General features: G+C 41.8%; 1 protein-coding gene and 1 long non-coding RNA gene across 3 annotated transcripts in view; one reads left to right on the forward strand and one right to left on the reverse strand.

Annotated features, from left to right (window-relative positions):
* The window catches only part of crebbpa (CREB binding protein a), a 95,983-nt gene that overhangs the window by 42,542 nt on the left and 30,435 nt on the right, over positions 1-23,006 (reverse strand). The window contains 1 exon segment of the mRNA XM_034239104.1: positions 7,684-8,360. Within this exon segment, the coding sequence (XP_034094995.1) occupies positions 7,684-8,360 (677 nt within the window).
* LOC117561597 lies at positions 21,577-22,613 on the forward strand. Of its 2 annotated transcripts, none has more exons than XR_004571407.1 (3): positions 21,577-21,811; positions 22,116-22,335; positions 22,570-22,613. It is a non-coding gene; the product is annotated as an uncharacterized LOC117561597 (long non-coding RNA). The 2 variants fall into 2 exon arrangements; XR_004571406.1 differs by lacking the exon at positions 22,570-22,613 and adding an exon at positions 22,426-22,555 and having other exon boundaries at positions 21,578-21,811.

A 23,006-nucleotide genomic window follows, 5' to 3' on the forward strand; every position in this document is an offset into this window, starting at 1 on the left:
CAGGATTTGATATGTTTTACAAGACATAAGGGCAGGAATTCACAGGAAAAGGAGCCGTTTTGAGCTCTGCTACTAACAACTGCTTTTTTTTTTAATGTCATACGTCAAACGCGTCATATTACGTCACATGGGGGAGCAACTTTCTCGGACTCGTTCTCAATCCGCAGTAGTAGTTTGTAGTTGGTTTGAGCGGTTGTGATTTAGTGAGCTGGTATTTTTTCGGTTCTCTCTCTCGCTCTCCCGCTCTCTCTCTCAAGCCATTTACAACGGCATATCAACGGAGGCTCCACAACCTTTCTCCGCCAGATCGTCAAGTATCAGCCGTATCTTGCGTCTCCCCTCCGGTACACAGCACCGTAGTGTGGAGTTGCATTGGGTAACGCGAGATACGGCTGATACTTGCGCATTAGTTTCTGTTATGGATCAGTATCAACAGTCCTGCCAGTAACGTTACTATATTATCAATACTACTTTAGTTATAGCCTGATATATGATTGCTAACTTTACAATGTTGTGATGTGACTGACGTTAGCTAACATTAACTGTAGCTAACGCCGGTCACTCACCAAGACAGCTGCTCTGTTCTCCACTGGTTCTCCACACACCAAAGCTCCATTTCTCTCCGATGGCCGTTATTTTTTCTAATCTTTGGCTCCTGGTCTCTCGGACACATAGCAGGCTCATAATTATAATCCTATGCATTCGAATATATATTTTCAACCTCTTCTGTGTCAAAACTAGCATTGTGATCCATGTTTATTCATACGTTAGACTTATATACACGTACTCGCCTTTATCTTTTTGCCATCTTAGTCTTTTTACCAATTTCTTTATATCACAGTTTTGCATGATGTATGACAATGTTTTAAGGATCTCTTGTCAAGCTAGGTTGTCAGTTTGAAATGTCTGGATGAAGATGTAACTGATTTACAAATGCAGGGCTCGACAGTAACGGTTGCCCGGTTGCCATTGGCAACCATTCAGAAAAAATGTCAACCACTTCTTGGCTTTTGGTTTTCCATCAGTGGCAACCAGTTTTTAACATAAAGAAATAAGGACAGCAAACAGCAAAATGTGCACCCCAAAATAGATAAATGTTAATTATTTGTTGTAATAAGAGTGATATTTAATTATTGTTGTGACCAGTCGGAACATGATACTTAAGTTGCACGTGCATTGGTGTGATTACGGAGCCAGAAAGCGATGCACGTTTACTCGCGTGTGCCATGTGTTTGTTTTACAAAAAATGTGCGAAGCAAATTAAGTTGTTTGACTGTGGGGTAAAAAGTTCGGCCAACCCGTCAACATCTCAAACGAATGTTCAAAGTGATTCAACTGATAAAGCGCTGAACCCGAACGAAAAGCGAAGAGGACATGTGTAAAGTCTTGGGAGGCGAAATATATATGTACATTCTGCTTCGTTGTGCATTAACTTCCGGTAAAGGTTCCTTCAAAATAAGAGTCCCGATCTTATTACTACCAAAATGAAAGTGCAAAACGAAACTTTATCATAGGAACATATTGGCATAAAATTATAATCACTTCTATAAAAAGGTAACACATTTTAAATATAGTTAGACATATTAAAAGGTAATTTACAGCATTAATAATTAATATCTAATTCTTAGCTGTGAATGGTGGGGGCGAGACAGGCCCCTTTAAGTTATTTTATTCATTTTTGTCTGCTTCTGAGAAGCTAATGTATAAGTTATACAGTTATTTCTGCAAGAAAATTACAATAAAATGACTGTTTAATCTTCACATCTTGTATTCATCTCTATAATTTTGAGCACCAAATTATTGAAAAGTATCGATAAGAGTATCGAAAAATACCGATACCGATAAGCGGCATCGGTATCGATAAAATCCTAACGATACCCATCCCTAATTGCAACAAATGTGTTCATTTTCTTAATTATTAGAGTCGATTTTTTGGACTTGTGCTCTTGGGCCAGTGACAATGAAAATCTACTGGCCCGGAGGGGGTAGGCACTAGGGCTGAACGATTAATCGATTTTAAATCGAAATCGCGATTTTAAATGATGCGATTATCAAATCGAAAAGCCTGCTATATATATATATATTTTTTTTTTTTTTTGTCTTCTTGCGTGTCAGTCATCCACACCAATCAGAAGTGCTGTGCTCCACATGTACCAGCCATTGTTAATCAATCAGAATTGGCCCATGATAGAAGGTGATAGACCGATTGATCCAATCACCTGCCAAGTATTTTTGAAAGTGCCTGCCCTTTCTTTTTTTATTCTACTAAAATCATACAAAAACAAAAAAGTATAATTCATACACTCAAATGAACAACATTTTCCAAATGGCTTCCAATGGAGCTTTCCTAGATGGTTTGGTGAACCATCCGAGTCAGGTTAGTAATGCTCCAACACATGTTTTACATCTATCACAGGGTGAATCTTAAACTGAAGCTTGACTTTAAAGCAACCCAACGGAAGTTTCATGTAAGTTTAGTTCTTTCACTCGTAGCTCGGGCTGCGGGGGTGCTAGAGACGGGAGCACGTTGATACGACCTTCCTAGTCGGAGTTATGGCCGCATTTTACAATAAACTTCCGTTGGGTCGCTTAAAAACAAATATCGCAATTCGAATCGCAATATTTGTCAGAAACATCGCAATTAGATTTTTTCACTAAATCGTGCAGCCCTAGTAGGCACCCTTAATGTCTACCCCTGTTAATAGTTTCATACTTGGAGTACGTTTACCCACACTGCCCACACTCAGCAAGAACCATGACAGCATAGATTAAGATGTGAGGCACCAGAGGGGGAATACAATCTGTGTGAGAGCCACGCTGCACACACTGATGAACTTGCTGCCGCGCTCTCGTCTACAGAGCTGCAGGGGGACCAGACCAAACTGTGCCATGCCAGGCCAGGCTGTATCCCCTCAGGCTGTTGACACCGCTCCAACAGACCAGATAAAAAACACCCAACTGAGTCGACCAGACACTGGCAGCCTTTCAACACAGCTGAGCAGGCGGACACACACAGTTACACACACACAAACGCACGCCCCCTCGGCTCCTCTCTTCCCATTCAGCCCCCTGCTCTCTGACACACTCCACACATCGGCAGGCGGGACAGTTGCCAACTATCATCTCAGTGCGCTGCTGCCAGGCCAGACGATTCAGCTGAGCCGCCCTCCCTCCTTATTCCTCATTTCACTCGCCCTCTGTCATTCTAACTGATTAAGTGCTTTACAATACGCCTTTCCCTACATGACTGACAGGGCAAGCTGCCATCCAATGAGCCAGAGAAAGCAAGGGGCGTTCTCGTGCATATACAATAACAAAAGGAGCGTTGGGCGGGAAGGAGTGACAGCGGCCGCTAACCAACACAAATGCCCAGAAAGAGATTTACAACCTACGATTAAAGCACAATGGGGGAAGCCACATACAAAGACTTGGTCTAGTGGCTTTCTTCTCTAGAGCTGCTGGTGACACGATAATCACAGGAGACCGGCTCAGCTTACCACACACAAATGAACACACACACATCTCCATCAGCTTTTAATCTTTCTTGCAGTTAGAGCATGTGTACATATACTTTTTGAGAATGACTCGATACACACATTCACAATCTCTCCAAGTCTCTTCACAGCGTGTGTGTGTGTGTGTGTGTGTGTGTGTGTGTTGTGGTTAGGGCTGTGCAATTTAATCGATCCTGCGATATATATCGATATTTAGTTTTCCGAGAAAGTATCGATATTTCAGCCGAGGGTATCGATACATTAAGTCTGATAACTGTGTTCGTTATTCTCGCGTCCAGGAGAGAAGCTTTAAAAAGGAGACTAATTGAGTCTCTGAGAAGGTTCAAATGTATACTTTAATTAATAAAAAGCGCGGTAATGTTACAAGCAGAAGATGGTTCAGTCAGAAAAACAGCTGTGTTCTGGCTCTCGTGAGCGAAGGGAAGAGAGCGAGATCCACCTTTCCAGCTGTTAAATATCCTCTGCTGGGGGCCGGCCCTCCACGTCTCCAATGTTCGTTGTTGCGCATTACAGAGGATTCAGACATTGTACATTAAATATATAACTAAACACGCCTTTTCTTCTCCTTATCTCTTTCATGACTTTTCATTTAATACATTTTAAACGTTGTAATCAATACTCTAAAAATACTTCACGGCTGGTATCATTTCCGGTAGTTCCGAATGTTGTCTCATGCTACCCACGTCTGTAAACAAACGTATTCAAATAAACTGTACCTTCATTTAATATTCAGTAATAATAATATCTCGACGTCTATAGTTGTAGTGTTGAAATCAGTAGGTTTCGGTGTGCAACACTCCGTGTCATATCGCTACTAAATTCACCTCTATAGTAAATGGTATATTAGCCACATGCTAAATGCTAACCGGAGATTAGGGCTGGGCGATTTTTTCGGTTTTAACGATTAATTTGCATTTTTACTTTCCTACGGTTTGTGAAATGGCTGAACCGAAAAATCGCGATTTAAAAACATTTCTAGACTCCGCAGATTTGTTTTGCTTTAAGGGACTCCGTAGTAGCTTACTCTCTCACTTTCCAGAACGCGCACAAAACTCAGCCACATTGCCTGTGACTACCCGATCTGCAGCTCTGTGTACACATATATCACTTAAATTATTCAATACATCCTTTGTACTGAAGTATTCAAGAGTAAATAAAGTAAATAAAGTTTAATATAAATGATTTGCTGTGGCCAATTGTTTTCATTGCATTTACAGACCCGTGTAAATCTCTGATACCACCCAATGAATGCATTGACTTGCTTGTAGAACCACGCTACACAAAACAGATAGCAACACCTATACAAACTATTTTTTTTAAAAAGGGGCTACTGTATCGACCTATATAAAGTATATACATATTTTTTTTCTTTCTTCAAAATACCAAAAATATCTTGCATTTTAGCCATGCCTCATTTCGCTCCATTTGCTTTTTCCAGCGCTGTTTTTGCAGGGGGCTGATTCTGTGAGCTGCAGCTGACCACGCCCCCCTGCAGGAGAGGGGAGCGTGCTCTGAGATCAGCTGCTGGGCGGTCTGTAGAGGGGGAGGAAAAGAGATCTCTGTCCTCCGTGTTTTATTCTTATAGAAGTAAGAAGAGAAGTAATGCGGCAGAAACCCTCCTTTTTACGCAGCGGTCCAGACATAGACATCAAACGGCGACACATATTCAGTTGGCAGTTACTTTGGCATTAGGGCAGGGATATCTAGATACTTTCCAAGGTTTGACATCATGAAGTGTGCTACTTTTAAAGCAAGCAACGATGTTTTCAAATCTGTAATCAAAAAGCTCCTCAAAAACACTATCGAAGCAGTTCCTGCCGTTGCTAAGTTAGTTCAAACAGTAACAACGGACTACTTTTCTTAGCGGATGCTTGTCAATTTAAATCAATACATAAAACTATTTTTTAAGTCAATAAAATTTTCTAAATCCATAAAAGCATTTCAATTAATATTGGGAGTCATGTCGTTACTTTGTTGAGAATGTGGCCATGTGTAATAAGCGGGATGATGTGCACATTGCATAAAGTGCCTTCATGCCGATCTAGATCCCTCCGCAAAAAAACGGCTCGTTCGCGGGCGAGAGCCGGCTCCCGTCGTTCACTTAAAAGAGCCTTGGTCTGGTTTGTTTAGAAAAAAACTGGGAAAAAAAATCGAGGTTTAAATCGAAAATTGTCCATTAGTTAGAAAAAAAAAATCGCGATTTCATTTTTAGGCCAAATCGCCCAGCCCTACCGGAGATGAAGGATTTTCAGAATAAAAGCTTAACAACTGGTTGTGCACAAGAACTTCTGGTTTTTCAGTATAAAACAGCATTTAAACTGACGGTATGTTTAAGGTACTTTATGCCATCAAAACATTGATTTTAATTTCTAACAAGTCCCATTCAAATCCCCCGTGTTCCGCCACCTGCTGCACCTTTTAATTCTCCATTGTGATACTGCACTTTATGTACTAATGTTTCAAAGGCTTGTAAGCTACAGTTTGCACTGTTTCAATAAATGAAACTAATTTTCTCACCACATCTTTTGATTCATTTTGTCCAGCATTTGAAAGCTGTAGACTCTCTGTCAGAGCCATATATTGTATAATTGATGCTTTCAGTTTTCAGTTGAATTAATTCAATCCAAGTCAAGTCACTCACAAGATGTCACCAAAATCACACTGTCCCTTTAAAATCTTTCAGAAAATGATATAAGTGTATCGAATTATATCGAATCGTATCGAATCGTATCGTTGGCTGAATATCGTGATATATATCGTATCGTTGGCTGAATATCGTGTATCGTATCGTATGATTAGTGTATCGCTACAGCCCTAGTTGTGGTTACGCTCAGCATCAGTGTCTTGGCTCTGACATGCAGACGGTGAAATAGATGGCTTCCTATTGATTTCCTGTGTAACCACACTGGTGGCAGGCTTACGTATGAGCAGCCAGAGACACTATGACCTCTCTTTCTCACACACATTATTTAGAGTCCCAAGACTAATATAGTGAGTGAGAAGCCGACAGCAGTGTCAATATTCACTGCTCGCCAAACAAGAGAGTAGAGCTGCCAAGTGTGGAGTGTACATTTCATTTCTGAACAATTACAGCACGTAAAATGAGCGGAGAGAGATAGCAGACTGTGCAGATGAATTGACAGAGCGACCAGCAGAGTGTGCAGAAACAGATGCACACACCACACATGCCAGGAAAAGAGCAATTTGAAGTGTGGGCCGAGTCATTTGAGACAAAGCGTGAGTGGTGTTATGGCCAGTTATGGAGCATCTCCACTCTCGTTAACCATCTCCACTCTCATTAAGCAGCCAATTAACAGCTACATTAAGTTGAGTACTAGCAATTATCTCATACTCACGAATGCATTAAAAGTGTGAACCACTGTATGCAGGCAGTACCACTCTTCAATATTAGAACTGAGGCTGCTTTAGGGCTGCTTGATTATGGCAAAAATCATAATCACGATTATTTTTATCAATAATTGATATCACGATTATTAAATACGATTATTCATTGACTTTGAAAACGTCCATTTATTGAACTTTAAAACAAATAGAAATAATAATTTGAACAGTATCTTTTTAACTGTTGATTACCCTGAATGTATAATTCAACTGAAAAACCAATACAAAAATAAATAAATGATACATGTATATCTACATTTAAATAAATAATATAAAAATAATAAATACCAATAAACAAGATCAACAAATATTTTGGAGCGCACTTCCACAAGCTACTAAACATATATAAATATGATAAATACAAATAAATTACACTAAAATAAATTAGATCAAATATAGGTCATAACCTAGCAAAGCAAAATAATCGTTTCTTTCGATTATGTTGTTTTCGTAATTGTGGCAGGCCAAAATCGTAATTGCGATTAAAATACGATTAATTGCACAGCCCTAGATTGCTTGGTAGATTGTTGACGATTTGGCATGACCCTAGATTTGACAGTTTGCCTTAAGACTAGAGCTGTCAAAGGCAGAGCAACAAGCCCTTTTCTCCAAATGTGGTGACACCATGAATGATCACAGGAAGCACACAGCGTTCTACATCCTGTTCAGAGTTAGCAGTGACCGGGACCAGAGAACACATCCTTTAGCCAGAGCAAATTGTAGAGGTTGTCTTTGACAAAGGTATGTAAAAGAGTATGCGACTCACCTTGTTCATGTTGGCCGCCTGTTGGGCTGCACTGAGCGTGGGGTGGGCCCCCATCGGCTGTGCTCCCTGGGTGAGTGTTTCTGCCAACGCACTTCCAGCTCCTCCTGGTCCTGGAGCCGCTCCCTGCATTTTCTGTACCTGGTACTGCATGCCTGCTACCCCTGCCCCCCGTCCTCTCCCAGCGTCAGGCACGAGACCCCCATTCATCACCTGCCCAGGTTGGGACTGCCCGCCCTGGGCCATGAGCCCGGCGTGACCCTGGTTATTGTTGATCATGGTCTGGTTGAAGCCCATTGTTGCAGGACTATTGTTGTTATTCTGTCCTCCTACTCCTGTTGGGGTTCCTGCTTTTTGGGCCTGGGGAGAGGGGTGGTTGTTGGGGGAACCCTGTCCAATGGGGCTCTTTCTCATTGGTGTCCCCAGCTGAGGACCCAAAACGCCTGTTTGAGGGCTAGCTGAATTCAGCCCTGCGGCCCCGATACTGCTTCCTGCTCGAAGGAGCTCTGAGAGCTGCTTGTGCTTGGCGGCTGCGTCCGGTACACCAGAAGCTCCACCGGGGCCAGGTGCTGCTCCAACATTTGAAGGCATCCCACCCATCGGGCCCAGATCTCCTCCATTAGGGATCAACTCATCGGGAAGGTCATTCTCCAAATCATCCCAGGATAGTGACCCCAGATCTATGATAGAAGAAAGAGATACGTTTATTTTGATCAGATCATATTATTAAGTGCTACACTGGAATACTTTGTAAATGAGTCAGGAACATTCACTCTTTTGAGCAACACCACATTTATGTTCCTTCAAATAATCCTGCACAAGCATAACATGCAAATTATCTGTACCTTTTCCATGTGTTCACTGGCAGCTCAACCCACAATTTAACACACATGATCTTAAGCTCTATAACTTGCTGTGTGCCTCTTTAAAGTCGGAGGCAACATCAGACTAGCCTTAAACATTGCTTTCCTGACATTATTAATAAAAAAAGACTGATACAAATTAACTGAATAGTTTTTTGTTGATTCTATCCAAAACCAGACATGCCCATTGTCACAAATAACCAATTCAATCTATTGTTCAGCAATGGATCCGCTATAAGAATCTGTGTATTCCTGAACTACTCTTCAGCTGACACTACTCCTCAGTCCAAATGGTCAGGAACATTTATGGTTATCGGATAGTGAGCCAACCAGATCACTGGAACTGCACTGTGGCTTCGTCCTTGCAGCACAAGACACAGCAACAAGATGCTGCTGGATAATAAATGCATACTGACTGGCAAACATAGTGTGACAAGAGAGAGCGGCATTCAGGATTCCTGCTGGGTGGAAGAGGAACATTAGTGTCACACCATTCAAAGGTGTGGGCATAATGCTCAGAGCCTGGGGAAGCCATGATTTGTTTGAGATTAAGCAACTAAGACAACGAGAAAAATGGTGTGTGTGTGTGTGTGTGTGTGTGTATGTGTGTGTGTGTGTGTGTGTGTATTAGGGCTGTCGAGAAAAAAATGTTTGACTAAACAATTACATTTATATGGGCTTGTCCAGTTGGGGGATGGCACTGTTTGCGTTTGGTGTGAGAGTATATTAGTCAACAGACCACATACATGTGGTCAGGGCTATGTCAGGGCTTGACATTATAAATGGCCTGCTGGCCCGGAAGCACTATTTAGACACCCCGGGCCAGCATAACGTACTTTCCACTTGCCACAAAAAATATTGCTTTAAAAAAAAGAATGGTCCTGTGGTATTGGTATTTTGACAAGCAATTTTGTTAAATTGTTTCATTTATTAACGCTACAACATAGCGTTTTGTGAGGCGGTTGTCGTTGTTGGGTGAAAAGCATACAACTGTTTGCTGCGGAGCGCAGCGCGAGCAGGCTCCCGTGCGGGAGCGCGCTCGTTCACTACACTTTCTCGCCATTCGCCAAAATGTTTTTAATACCAGCGGTAACCGGCCAAGCGCAGGGCAAAAAACAATCTTCAAATAAAAGGAAGTCACCGGAGGAGTTAAAGGAGAGTGACAGGGAGTATGGGAAGAAGAGGGAGAGAACGTTTCTGCCACACTGGCTTGATCGATGGAGTTGGCTTCAATATGATGCCAATATAAACAAGGTCTTTTGTCGGCTCTGTACATCAATGCCGACCTATGCTGACAAGCAGGGACATTTTGGGGGGCGGGAGCTCAAGTGAAAAAAAGGACACTTCCCATAATCATTTATATAAAAAAAAGAAAAATGTAAAACAAAAAGTTAAATAGTTGCATATCTCTGACTTACTGACCAATTTATTTTAATACCCTCACACTCACGCAATTGTTTAATACTCAGCAGAATTCTACAAAATAATCAGTTAACACGGAGACAATGACCTTCTTTAGTATTTCACAATTAATAGTTATTAAATGAGCAGCCATCAATCAAAATGATGAAGTTACTGTTTAAGGCATTACAGGCTAAAAGATCGTTTTTTCATGTACTATACATTGTTATTTTGGTCTATTTTACTTCCATGTTTTCTTTCAATGGAAAGAAAACTTCCAAAAAACACATAACATTTTGTTCGTTTTACTACCATGTCTGAATTCATCTATAGATATAAACAGGGCCGTCCCTAGCCAACATGAGGCCCCACGCAAAGTTATATGATGAGGCCCTCTGTTTCGCGAGCGTCGGCGGGGGGGGGGACTTCGCAGCGGCGAAACCGTGCCGCGCCACACTAATTGTGCCGCATAAGCGCATAGGTGCGCCGCATTTTTGGCTCAGTTGAGGCACCCTCCGCAAGATGAGGCCCCCTCCGCAAGGTGAGGCCCCACGCAGTCTGCATGATCGGCCTGTAGGTAGGGACTGCCCTGGATATAAAGCTAATCTGCACATTTAAACATAACATTTCACTGGAAAATACTGACTTGACGTAAGTAGGGTTGGGTACCGAGAACCGGTTCCGGTTCGGACATTCCAACATTTCGATTCCAACGGCATCATTTCGAAATGTGAATTTCGGTTCCGCTTTTCGATGCCTGAGGAAATGTTTCTCGCCACTCTCCGTAGCCTGATGTATGACTGCGGCGGGGCGGGAAATGTAGCGTTGTACCTACACTTCCTACAGCGTAACCTGGGACCAGGGCCGGCCCGTCGCACTGGCGTTATAGATGTTCGCCTAGGGCGCCAGATCTGAGGAGGCGCTGCGCTGTCAGCTCTGGGAGGGAAAAAAACATTTTTGACCGTTGGTTCTCACCCTAATTTTCGGCCTTGATGTAACAACATTCATAATTAAGTAAATGTAACACCCTTTTCTTCCGGGTTACACTTTTCATTTGCCCTGTACGATGGGCGCTGTAAGTGATGAAAATGGGGGATGTTGGCTTATCTGGCACCCGCAGCTCACAGCCAAAGTGAGAGCGTGGGAGCGAGCGAGGGAGAGAGGGAGGGTGCACCGGTACTGGCGCAGTTGTTATTAGAATCTGGTGCTAGCTGCTCTAACGGATATAAGAAGAAGATGTTTCTACAATGATGTGGAGGGAGTCCTTTCCAGTCAGACTCAGAGGCTGATAACTACAGCTCAGTCAGTGAGGTAAAGGACTCAGTGTTTAGATAGTTCACTTTAGGGTGCGTTCACACCTGTATAGTCCGGTTGAATCGAACCCTGGTGCGTTTAGCCGCTTGGTGCGGTTCATTTGGGTCGGTGTGAACACAATCCGAGACCTCTTAAGTGAACTAAACAACCGTACTCTGGTCCGCTAAAATAGGTGGTCTCCGAGCGCTTGCTTGCGAACTCTGGAGCGGTTCATTGCTGGTGTGAACGCAGTCCGCACCAAAACATAGGAAGCGTAGTATTTACGTGTCACAAGAACGCGGATATCTTCAAAATCTTTAGCGAAAGAGTCTTTCAAGACATCCGCGGTTGTCTAGTTAAAGAGCGAAGCAGAATGAAGTGTTGAACAGTGTCGTGTAAAGTAAAAATTCTCCGTCAGCTACATAAAAGTAAGAACACCTGTCGTCGGTGAAACGCCCCTCCTTACTGCAGAACGTCTCATTATGTGTTATAATGTTTTTTAACGGACGTTGTCTGATTATATAATCATATGCGCGGGCCGCTAGAGTCTGTTGATCTCCAGATTAACAGCAGCATGAGAATAACCTGCCGATGCTCCATGCCGGAGGCTCCGGTAGAAATTGCCGGGATTTGCAATTTTACCCCCTTAATGTCTGACCAATGGTTGAACAGCATTTCCGTGCACATGACTTGTGTTTAAAGTTTATAGTCCGTTTGAGTTTTGCCCGTGTGAACGCAAACCGAACCTTCTGAAGAATGAAACAATGCAACAAACTGTGGTCTGGTGCGCACCAGAGAGTGGACTATTAGGTGTGAATGCACAGTTATCTCAGTGGGTCTCAAACGTTTTGATCACAATTTATGTAAACACATATTTCCAAGGCACTCCTTTTATAATTATTGGGATAAAACAGGTTTGAAATAATTCCAATGTATACTATAGGACAGTAAACCAGACATATCGTTTTAAACTGGAGATACAAAAATATGCATAAATAAAAAAGTAAAATAAGATATGAATGAACAACAAAAATAAAATACGTTACATGTATTTGTTATTGGCTATGGTAGGTTATATTGGTTATGTGCACATAATTATTTAATTATTAAAATGTAAACCGATCTTTGTCATATGGGTGTTTAGAGTTGTACCCCCTAGATCTAGTCTCTAGTAATTCTGCTTAAAGTGCACCAGATTGAAGCATTTTACTTCAAAATGTTCAAACATTTCTTCCCGGTATGCCTGAGAATGCAGATATGCTTGTTTTTCTCAACAAGAACTGTTTTTAAATGGGGAGGGGGGTTTCCTTTAAAAGTTGGACTGTTGTACTGATGTAGCTTCAGTGGTTCTCAGGTTACATAGCAGTGAATGTAATGACTGATTAATGTGAATATTACTTTAAACTAACCTGTGTAAAAGTTTCTCGAATAAATGTAATTTTTTTTGGTGGAAGAAGCATGTATCATTTTTTTACCCTGCCCCTCAAAGAATCGGAATTGAGAACAGTTAAGAACCGGAATCGAAAAGTAGAATCGGAATCAGAATCGTGGAAATTCAAACGATACCCAACCCTAGACGTAAGTAACTATCTGGGGAAGTTGTGAGGTGATATGTTTTTATGTTTGTTTTAGTTTTATCCTTTTCACCTGCAATGCCTTGGTAACTGCATGCAATTTTAATTAGGCCTAGTTAATGCCTTATTGGCATATCAATGTGACAATTGTGATGACGTTATTAGATACACATTTTACTATATTCACCTTTAGTGTCTCCCCTTAAAGAGCCTGTGACAGCATCCCAACAACTGTTAACAACTAGTAATCTCGAACCGTCAGTTTAAAAAAGATGGTGCGATACCGTTCCGTTAAATATCAATAATTTCGAACATCGCGGGGAAATTCCTTCGACTCATTTTGAAGTTTTGGGGGAAGCCGGAAGTGACGTCAATGCGGGAACGCTTCACTGTGCGGCGAGAGAGCCAAACACGGACAAAGTGTGTTGTCATGCGTAAAAATTGTGAATTACTGAGTTTAGGCACGTTAATAACGTTTTAATGAAGTTGACTACAGTATATTCATATTTGTCAGTGCTTTCATGTCAATTCGGCGATCATAAACATAAATGATCATGGTGAAGATGATGATTACATTAGGATTAAAAATCGGTAGTGAGAGCTGCTGAATTTCCTCCCGTATGTGATATAAAAACAAATCGATTATTTTTGTAGTTGTAAACTCAAGTGGATGAAACTACATTTATTAGTGCTTTCATGTCAATTCGGCGAACATATGATAGATTAAATGATCGTGAGAATGATGATTAAAAATCGTTTGTTTGAGCCGGTCTGCATTTCCTGATGAGAAAACAAACCGATGCTTTTTGTAGTTGTAGTACACCAACATGGATTAAACGTGTGGTTTTTTACCACAATGTTGGGGAAATTAATGGATAAAATGCACGGATATATTATTATTATTATTATTCCCATTCCGATCGGGACACTTGGTCCACCGTTTTCCCGCAGCGAGGCTCCCCCCGTTGACAGTTTACGTGGGCTGGGTGCAGCGGCGGACTGGCCATCGGGACCAATCCCGATGGGCCGGTACCGAAGTGGGCCGGTCGGATAAGTCACTAGCACATCCCCCATAGGCGGCGCGTGAGGCTCAGGTTTGGGAAGGCTAAATAACTTTTTTTACCTGACGTTGCCCGACTCCGGCATCTATAGAAAAGAGATCAACTCAGTGTGCGGAGTTTAAATCTCTCAAGTCATATTACAGGATAAAGGAAATACAGTTTAAACTGCCGTATGCAGAGAAGACGCCGACGTGTCGCACTTATCATTCATATTACATCATCGATCATAATATATCATATATTTCCTTATCTGAGTCAGCTGAGCCGTATCTGGCCGTGCAACACTTACAGTGTCACATACTGTATGCAGAAGTATTATTTTAAGCAACACATTATGTTGACGAAACACTCGAGTCAAATGTAATTAAAGTCAGATCCACTCGTGTCTTAGACGTGAACGCGCTCTCAGCTGGTGAGAGAAACCCTGGCTTGATTTACCGAGTTGATAACCAGCGTCGTAGGACCGCTTAGCGAGATCTCGTTTGTTAGTTTGTTGTTGTTAGTTTGTTTGTTACTCAAACATATCCAGGGTATGTTGAACTTAGGGCTGTAGCGATACACTAATCTCACGATACGATACACGATATTCAGCTCACGATACGATATATATATCACGATATTCAGCCAACGATACGATTCGATATACTTATATCATTTTCTGAAAGATTTTAAAGGGACAGTGTGATTTTGGTGACATCTTGTGAGTGTTCCATTGACTTGGATTGAATTAATTCAACTGAAAACTGAAAGCATCAACTATACAATATATGGCTCTGACAGAGTCTACAGCTTGCAAATGCTGGACAAAATGAATCAAAAGATGTGGTGAGAAAATTAGTTTCATTTATTGAAACAGTGCAAACTGTAACTTACAAGCCTTTGAAACGTAAGTACATAAAGTGCAGTATCACAATGGACAATGGAGAATTAAAAGGTGCAGCAGGTGGCGGAACACAGGGGATTTGAATGGGACTTGTTAGAAATTAAAATCAATGTTTTGATGGCATAAAGTACCTTAAACATACCGTCAGTTTAAATGCTGTTTTATACTGAAAAACCAGAAGTTCTTGTGCACAACCAGTTGTTTTATTCTGAAAATCCTTCATCTCCGGTTAGCATTTAGCATGTGGCTAATATACCATTTACAATAGAGGTGAATTTAGTAGCGATATGACACGGAGTGTTGCACACCGAAACCTACTGATTTCAACACTACAACTATAGACGTCGAGATATTATTATTGCTGAATATTAAATGAAGGTACAGTTTATTTGAATACGTTTGTTTACAGACGTAGGTAGCATGAGACAACATCCGGAACTACCGGAAATGATACCAGCCGTGAGGTATTTTTGGAGTATTGATTACAGCGTTTAAAATGTATTAAATGAAAAGTCATGAAAGAGATAAGGAGGAGAAAAGGCGTGTTTAGTTATATATTTAATGTACAATGCCTGAATCCTCTGTAATGCGCAACAACGAACATTGGAGACGTGGAGGGCCGGCCCCCAGCAGCGCCAACCGGCCCACATGGAGGAGCCAGCAGAGGATATTTAACAGCTGGAAAGGTGGATCTCGCTATCTTCCCTTCGCTCACGAGAGCCAGAACACAGCTGTTTTTCTGACTGAACCATCTTCTGCTTGTAACATTACCGCGCTTTTTATTAATTAAAGTATACATTTGAACCTTCTCAGAGACTCAATTAGTCTCCTTTTTAAAGCTTCTCTCCTGGACGCGAGAATAACGAACACAGTTATCAGACTTAATGTATCGATACCCGCAGCTGAAATACCGATACTTTCTCGGAAAACGAAATATCGATATATATCGCAGGATCGATTAAATTGCACAGCCCTAGTTGAACTGGCTTCGTAGTACAGGGCACAGGTGGCTAGCAGCGCTAATGTCAAAGACACAGACATTATACATTATATTTGTATTTTACCAGGATGCAGTGACACAAATATTTACATATTTACATTTACTATCTACAGCACCCGCCGCCCCTGACATCCCCCACTCCCCCCGTTGACAATTTACTAGCGGTACCGAAGTGGGCCGGTCGAGAGTCCCGGGATGATTTTTAGTCCCATTCCACCACTGGCTACATGACCGTATGATTGCCCATATTGACGCACCTAATTCCTAAACTTCTAACAGATACAACATAAACCGATCCTTCAGCCTCATATGAGCTCTCAGACACGTTCAAAATTAAACTGTCATCGCTGTCTGAGCTTGCTGCTGTGTGCACCATCGTGGTTTACATGCAGATGCTGGGATCCTGAACGGTGCAGCTGGAGCGCTGTGCCCGCAATGACGTCACACATAATTTGGCGGGACTTGAAGAATCCCCGAGAAGATCCAGGAAATGGTCAACATTGAAGGGCAGATTAAAGGTTATGAAAGTACAAATATCCAAAATCAGTTCAGTAACGGTTTTCAAGGGGACAATATTTACTCAAATTGATGGGTTTGGATGATGGGGGAAACTCGTGTCACAGGCTCTTTAAGTACAGTACATTAACCTGTATGCCCATGATACATTGCCTTAGCTCAGTGGTTCCCAAACTTTTTCAGTCGGGCACCCCTTGGGTAATATTTTCGGGACCCCCCAAACCCGGTTCCCATCTATATTGGTAGGATTAATTGTATATTGTTGTTAAAACATTACATTTTCTCTGCTAATAATAAGAAGATACAAAGATCCAACTATAATTTTATATTTTATTATGGATTACACATGAACAAAAGTGCTAGATACTGTGAATTAATTTGGCCTAATTAAAACTGGTTGGCCTTCTTCCCTGAGTAGTAGATTTTTTTAATTCAAATTTCTTTAAGGAAAATATATTAATTAACTACTATTTCTACTGCAGGTTGCAAACGATCATATCACTTTACCATTCATATTCCACACATAGCTTATCAATTACTTGTGTGTGCTTGCTTTCCCTTGCAGATCTTCTCAAACCGAGGCTGTTGTTTTGAGACTGCCACTCTCAGTTCATTCTCAATGTTCAGCTTTGATCTGTATTTCGTTTTGATGGCAGCAACAGCAGAAAAGCCTATCTCACACAAGTAGGATGTTGCAAAAGGCAGCATTATGACCACAGCTCTCTGACCAATGAGATATTTTCGAACAGTGTTTGTTTACAATTGAATAATAATAATACATTTGATTTATATAGCAAACTTTAAAAACAACGTCATCTCAAGGTGCTTCACAAAGCCAAAAGGAGAAATTAAAATAAAAACATCTTCCCGCGCCCCCCTTGCAATACCTCCGCGACCCACCAGGGGTCGCACCCCACAGTTTGAAAACCACTGCCTTAGCTAAACTTTGAGCTAACTTATCCATTAGCTAGTAGCCTACCTTAGTTAACTCTATTTGTTTTTGTCTTTTAGCTGATTAGCTGTACACTTGAGGCACTGGCAGTTTAGTCATTTGTTCATCACCACTCACCTTCAAAATAAGCCAAGAAAAGCCGGCATAACATGGGACAGTAAAGTGGGAGGTGCTGCTACCTGTCGGTCTGAAGTGACTGCCGACGTCCGCACCGCTGTGCGCGAGACGTGGAAGGAGGGAGGGATGGAGGGAGGGTAGAGAGAGAGCATCGGAACTTTACAGTCTAATCTCCCGACCTGATATTTTTATTTTGTATTCAATCAATATATTTTTGGAAAGGGAAACTGTGCGCAAACAGTAGTAGATATATATTAATTTTTTTTTTTTTTTTTAAAGGGGGGAAAAAGGGCACTTTCTCTGGAGCAAGAAAAAGGGCAGGGGCTCAAGCCCACTTTGATGTCTATATGTGCTCGTGCCTGCTGACAAGTAAGTGAAGAGTAGACAATATAAAGGTATATTCGCTATAGGGAAATGTCCCAGAAGTTTAGGATAATTAAGGTTCTAATCTAGGCTATTACATAGCTATTACATTTCTAACTCCTAATGACAGGAAAGCAGAAAGCGCATTATACAAATAGTTAAAACTGCGGTCACAGACGTGCACGCAGTTGTGGGCGGGCCTTCGCGTCCGAGGGCCTGTCGGGGAGGGTCGCCGGTCGTCCCGGCGTCAAGCAGATGCGCGCGAGTCCTCCGAAATTAGCCGTTTGTAATTTCTCAAACGTTGGCGTCCCGGACTCCCAGGTCCTCCGGCAGCGACCCGGAAACGGATGTGGGCGCGCCGCCTCGAAGGAAATGGAATTTCTCTAAATGCTCGTCGAGGATCGATTATGGCAGAGGCTGTCTGGAGGAGTAGTAACCGTGGCGTGCGGTGCAGTGGGTTGTGCAGACTTTCTGCCCTTTACTGTTTGTTTACGCAATAAACGCATCTCCTCTGGATATTAGGCCATGTACGTTCCATACCAGTGGTGTTTGCTTTTTGTTGTTGTGTTTATTGATCAAAAAGCAAACCTTCAATACAGCTGTTATGTGGTCATGGTAAGTAAAGTAATGATTGAAGCTGTGTATTGGTTAATATTAGCGTATGACTTTTTTTCTCTGTTGTTTTTATTGTTTTAATGCCATTGAAGACCAGTTTTGACCAGACAAAGACCTAGGTAAGCCATGTTAGCGTTTTAGGCTACCTAGCGCCAAATGTTTTGATGTACGTTTTTGTTGATAACGTCGCGAGTTTGTATCTTTCAGTGTTGAGGTGGGCACCGTTAGATTCTGTGTCTTTACGATCATAAACGATGTGTTGGATGTGCAGCTAGGATAAGTAATAAGGGAGCTAAGAATGATTTTCGGTGCAGTAATAGGTTAGCATTTTTAGCTCGGGGCTAATTCAGAGGGTCACTGTTAGCACTGTGTGTTTATAAAAAAAACAAAAAAAACAAAAAAAACGAAAAAGATCAGTTAAATGAGTTTTTCCCTGTTATATGGATATAAAATATTCATAGTTTATTAAATATTAAAGGTTCCTTAGATGTTGTGTCCTGCAAATGACGCCATTTCGGCCCCGGGGCTTAAGAGGTTAAACTCACGCCCAAACCGCCAGCCAATCAGATTGCGCGTCTTGCAACGGCTTCGGTGATTGGCTTGATTGCCAAGCAACGCCCTTCACCTTCCTCCCGAACGTCTGAGCCTTTCGGTTAGCTTTCGTTTTTTCATTAGCTCGATGTAGGCACGAAACTCTAAAGTGTGGCTGCATATGACTGCCAGTCTGAATGGTGGGGTCTGTAATAGGGGTCGACCAGCCAGGCCGATTATCGGGGCCGATATTCCGCATTTGACCGATTATCGGTATCAGCCTTTTTTTTAATCAAATTGCCGATAAAACTTTGGCTCTGATGCGGCTGTTTCTCTGGCTGCAGTCACCACTCTGTGTATACGAGCAATGTCCCGCTCACAGCGCTATCTGATAGGCTATTACTGAAGTGTCAATCAACATTGAAGATTTTCAGGTCAGGAGCCAGCCAGAGAGGCGGGACCTTCTCAGATTACAGGCAGGTGCGAAATAATGCAGACACAGACTGAAGCAAGCAGCAGCGCCGAGCGGCAGAGCCATACAGTGGGGAAAAAAAGTATTTAGTCAGCCATCAATTGTGCATGTTCTCCCACTTAAAAAGATGAGAGGCCTGACATTTTCATCCTAGGTACACTTCAACTATGAGAGACAGAATGGGGGGAAAGAATCCAGGAAATCACATTGTAGGATTTTTAATGAATTAATTGATAAATTCCTCTGTAAAATAAGTATTTGGTCACCTACAAACAAACAAGATTTCTGGCTCTCACAGACCTGTAACTTCTTCTTTAAGAGCCTCCTCTGTCCTCCACTTGTTAACTGTATTAATGGCACCTGTTTGAACTTGTTATCAGTATAAAAAAGACACCTGTCCACAACCTCAAACAGTCACACTCCAAACTCCACTATGGCCAAGACCAAAGAGCTGTCAAAGGACACCAGAAACAAAATTGTAGACCTGCACCAGGCAGGATGAAACCAAAATAGAACTTTTTGGTAAAAACTCAACTAGCGCAAAATAATTAAACAAGAGAGTGCCTGTTTTTCCTGGCCGAGGTCAGGGTCCTTGAACACAACACAAGCCTAACGTGTCATCACGTGGTATATGTCTCATCTGACAGGGGTGCAGTTCTGCCGGAGAGCACCAGAACACCGCTCCAGCACTTCCAAAAATTGCAGTACCCATAAGGAGCCGTACACATGCCGCAGCTTTTGCGTGGCTGTGTCTTTAGTTGTAAGCCCAGTGGCGATCTGTTCATCTGTCATACTGATCATACAGTCAATAACTTGACTGTTATTAGCATCTGGTTAGCTAGCTATGCTAACGAATATAAGAAGCTTTTTCTACAACCAGTGAGGTAAAGGCACACCTTTATATGATCATTATAGTTATAAAAAAATAAGAGAATAAAGGAACAACTGGTATAAAATACTATATGACAGTAAAAAAAAGTTGTTAAAGGTGACATGTCATGCTTTTCCGGTTATTGCCCGTCCCCTTGTGTGTTATGAAGGTTTTTATGCATGTAAACAGTCTGCAAAGTCAAAACCCTCAAAGTACACCCTGTAGCGAGTAAACTCTAACACAGAAAATACCTCCCCCAAAAGCCTCGTTGGAGATTTCTCAGTTTCCATTGTTTACTTCCTGCCCCGTGTGACGTGGCTGCACCGTGCAACGTCACTTCTTCTGCCAGTCGACCATATTAAGTGTCGTAAAACCTGCTTCTTTTCAAAGCTCTATCCAGTCATGTCGCGGAGGGTCTGTTGCCTGTATTGTGTGGAGAAATCCACAATGTTTGCAGTACCGAAGGCAGAACCACGACGAAGTCAGTGGTTGACATTCCTTTTTAACACTGTTCCAGCTGATTTACCAGCCGGTACTGTTGTGTGTGCGCGGCATTTCACGGACCTTAGCTTCGGACTTGCTGTAAAGCTGATATTGGAGGACGATGCTGTTCCTACTTTGATTGGACCAGCGGGAGATTTGGGTACACAACTTGTAAGTATTCATTGTGGTTTGTGTATTTATTCTGTTTAAAACAAACAATGTATCTACCACGACTCTGTAAATACTATGCTACCGAGGTAAACACGAGGGCTACCTAGCATTCCCAGACCTCAACACCGATGTTAGCACATGGCCTTACATGTATCTCATAGCAGGAGAATGTCTGCAAACACACACGAAATACTCATAGACAGTATACTCCGGGTGATTTAACCGTACGGTCAGTAATTACAGTTGCCGTTCGTGTATTCTACCGAGCTACCATTAATAAGCTAAGCTAGAAGCTCTAACCTAGAGATGTTATGAAAAACATTGTTTTCATGCCAGCTACAATGAATGACCGAACGTAGCAGACTAACTGTATAATATTGCAATTGTAAGATGTTCTTGCTAAGCCTAGACTAGCTGTTAAACTGCATATTAGGTTAGCATATTAGCTGGCAAGCTAACTGTGTTGATTACTGATAGATAATCATAGCTGGAGAATTTCGTCTGCAAACACACACAAAATACTCATAGACAGTATACTCTGGCTGATGTACGGTCAGTCGCCAAACATAATTAAATTGAAGTTGGCGGTCCTAGCAGCTATGCTACTGAGCTACACAGAGTCTGAAATATTACGCTACATGGGAAAAGGTAGCAGACTATCTGTGGAACATTGTAATTGTAAAAGTGTTGCTTTTATGAAATTGACTGTTTTCCTCGGATACAAAATGAATTGTATGAATACTATGTGTATCTTTCTTAGAGTACATCACAGCAGGAACACAATACCCACCGCTCCAGTACAGTCGGATGTCAAACAGACCGTCCACAGACTGTTTGTGTGGGAACTCAGAGGGTTGAGACACGGTCTGTGGGAACACAGACAGTGGAATGTAAAGTGTCCGCCATTTCTGTTGCTACACAGTTGGCCCGGGGAACACTGAAATCGGCACACGTGAGAAGCAAAGGTAGACTATAACACTGACAAATCACAGATACATTACCTTAATTGTGCTTTTATTACATGTACAGCACTTGGGCTCGACCAAAAATCTTTTTCAAATATGCTCTATAAATAAAACCTTATTTGATATTATTGTATATCACAGAAATACTGTTATGTTGACTACAAGAAATACAGTGCTGTTTGTAGTTTGTACATTTTTCATTAATTAATCTGTCAGATGTACACAAGTTGTTGGCCTTTTACAATGTATTAGTGTCTTATCTAATGTACATAGTATTTATGCACTTTTCCCTTTTTATTAACAGGCATCCAGGCCACGGTGTCTTTCAAAAGTGTTGGCACTAAAACTTCCACCTACACAGAAATCCCCTTGTCCTCTACACCAATAAAGGGCCCAGGATTGGGACCTAGCAAGAGACCTCGACTAGAGTTGGAGCAGGAACAAGGAGAGACTTCGATTGAATTTGAAGAGACTCTGGATTCGAGTTACCACCCTGATGATACTGTAGAAGAATCTGACGTATCGTAAGTTTGGTATATTTGGTACACATTACTATTACTGTTGTTCAGAGTTGACATCTAACATGTATTGTTAATTTTGTTTTGTTACATTAGACTTCAGACACGATCCACGCACAGTGACGCAAAGTACATTGTGTTTGAAAGCTGCCTCGGACAGCTGTTTGAAAAATGTCCGTTTTGTAAGACGGACTGTGATGTCCAAAAACGAAAAATGGGACTTTTGTGGCGTTCAAACAGCGTTGTCCAAACTGCACTTACTTCAGACAATGGGAGAGCCAGCCCATAATTGGAAGTACCCCGGTTGGCAACTTACAATTATCTGCTGCTACATACTTCACTGGTGCTTCCTTCTTCCAACTAAAAAAGGTATTTTACCATCTTACATCCATAGCATATGAAAAATGACAGAAGTGGACTTTTTCAAATACTTGTCCTGTTTTTCTATTTATTCATAGATATGCAGAGCCATGCAGCTGGAGATTTTCCAGTACGAGACCTTCAGGAGGCATGCTAGGCATTATCTGGAGCCTGCTATTATCCACAAGTGGAAAACTGATCAGCTGAAGATTTCCCAGCAACTACACCACCAGGGGGGAAAGGTCACAGTTGCAGGAGATATGAGAGCAGACTCTCCAGGTAAGCAGAAACAGACAAGACAGTCTAGTGCCAGAGTT

Source organism: Gymnodraco acuticeps, unplaced genomic scaffold, assembly GCF_902827175.1.
Source record: "Gymnodraco acuticeps unplaced genomic scaffold, fGymAcu1.1, whole genome shotgun sequence".
Lineage (NCBI taxonomy): Eukaryota > Metazoa > Chordata > Actinopteri > Perciformes > Bathydraconidae > Gymnodraco > Gymnodraco acuticeps.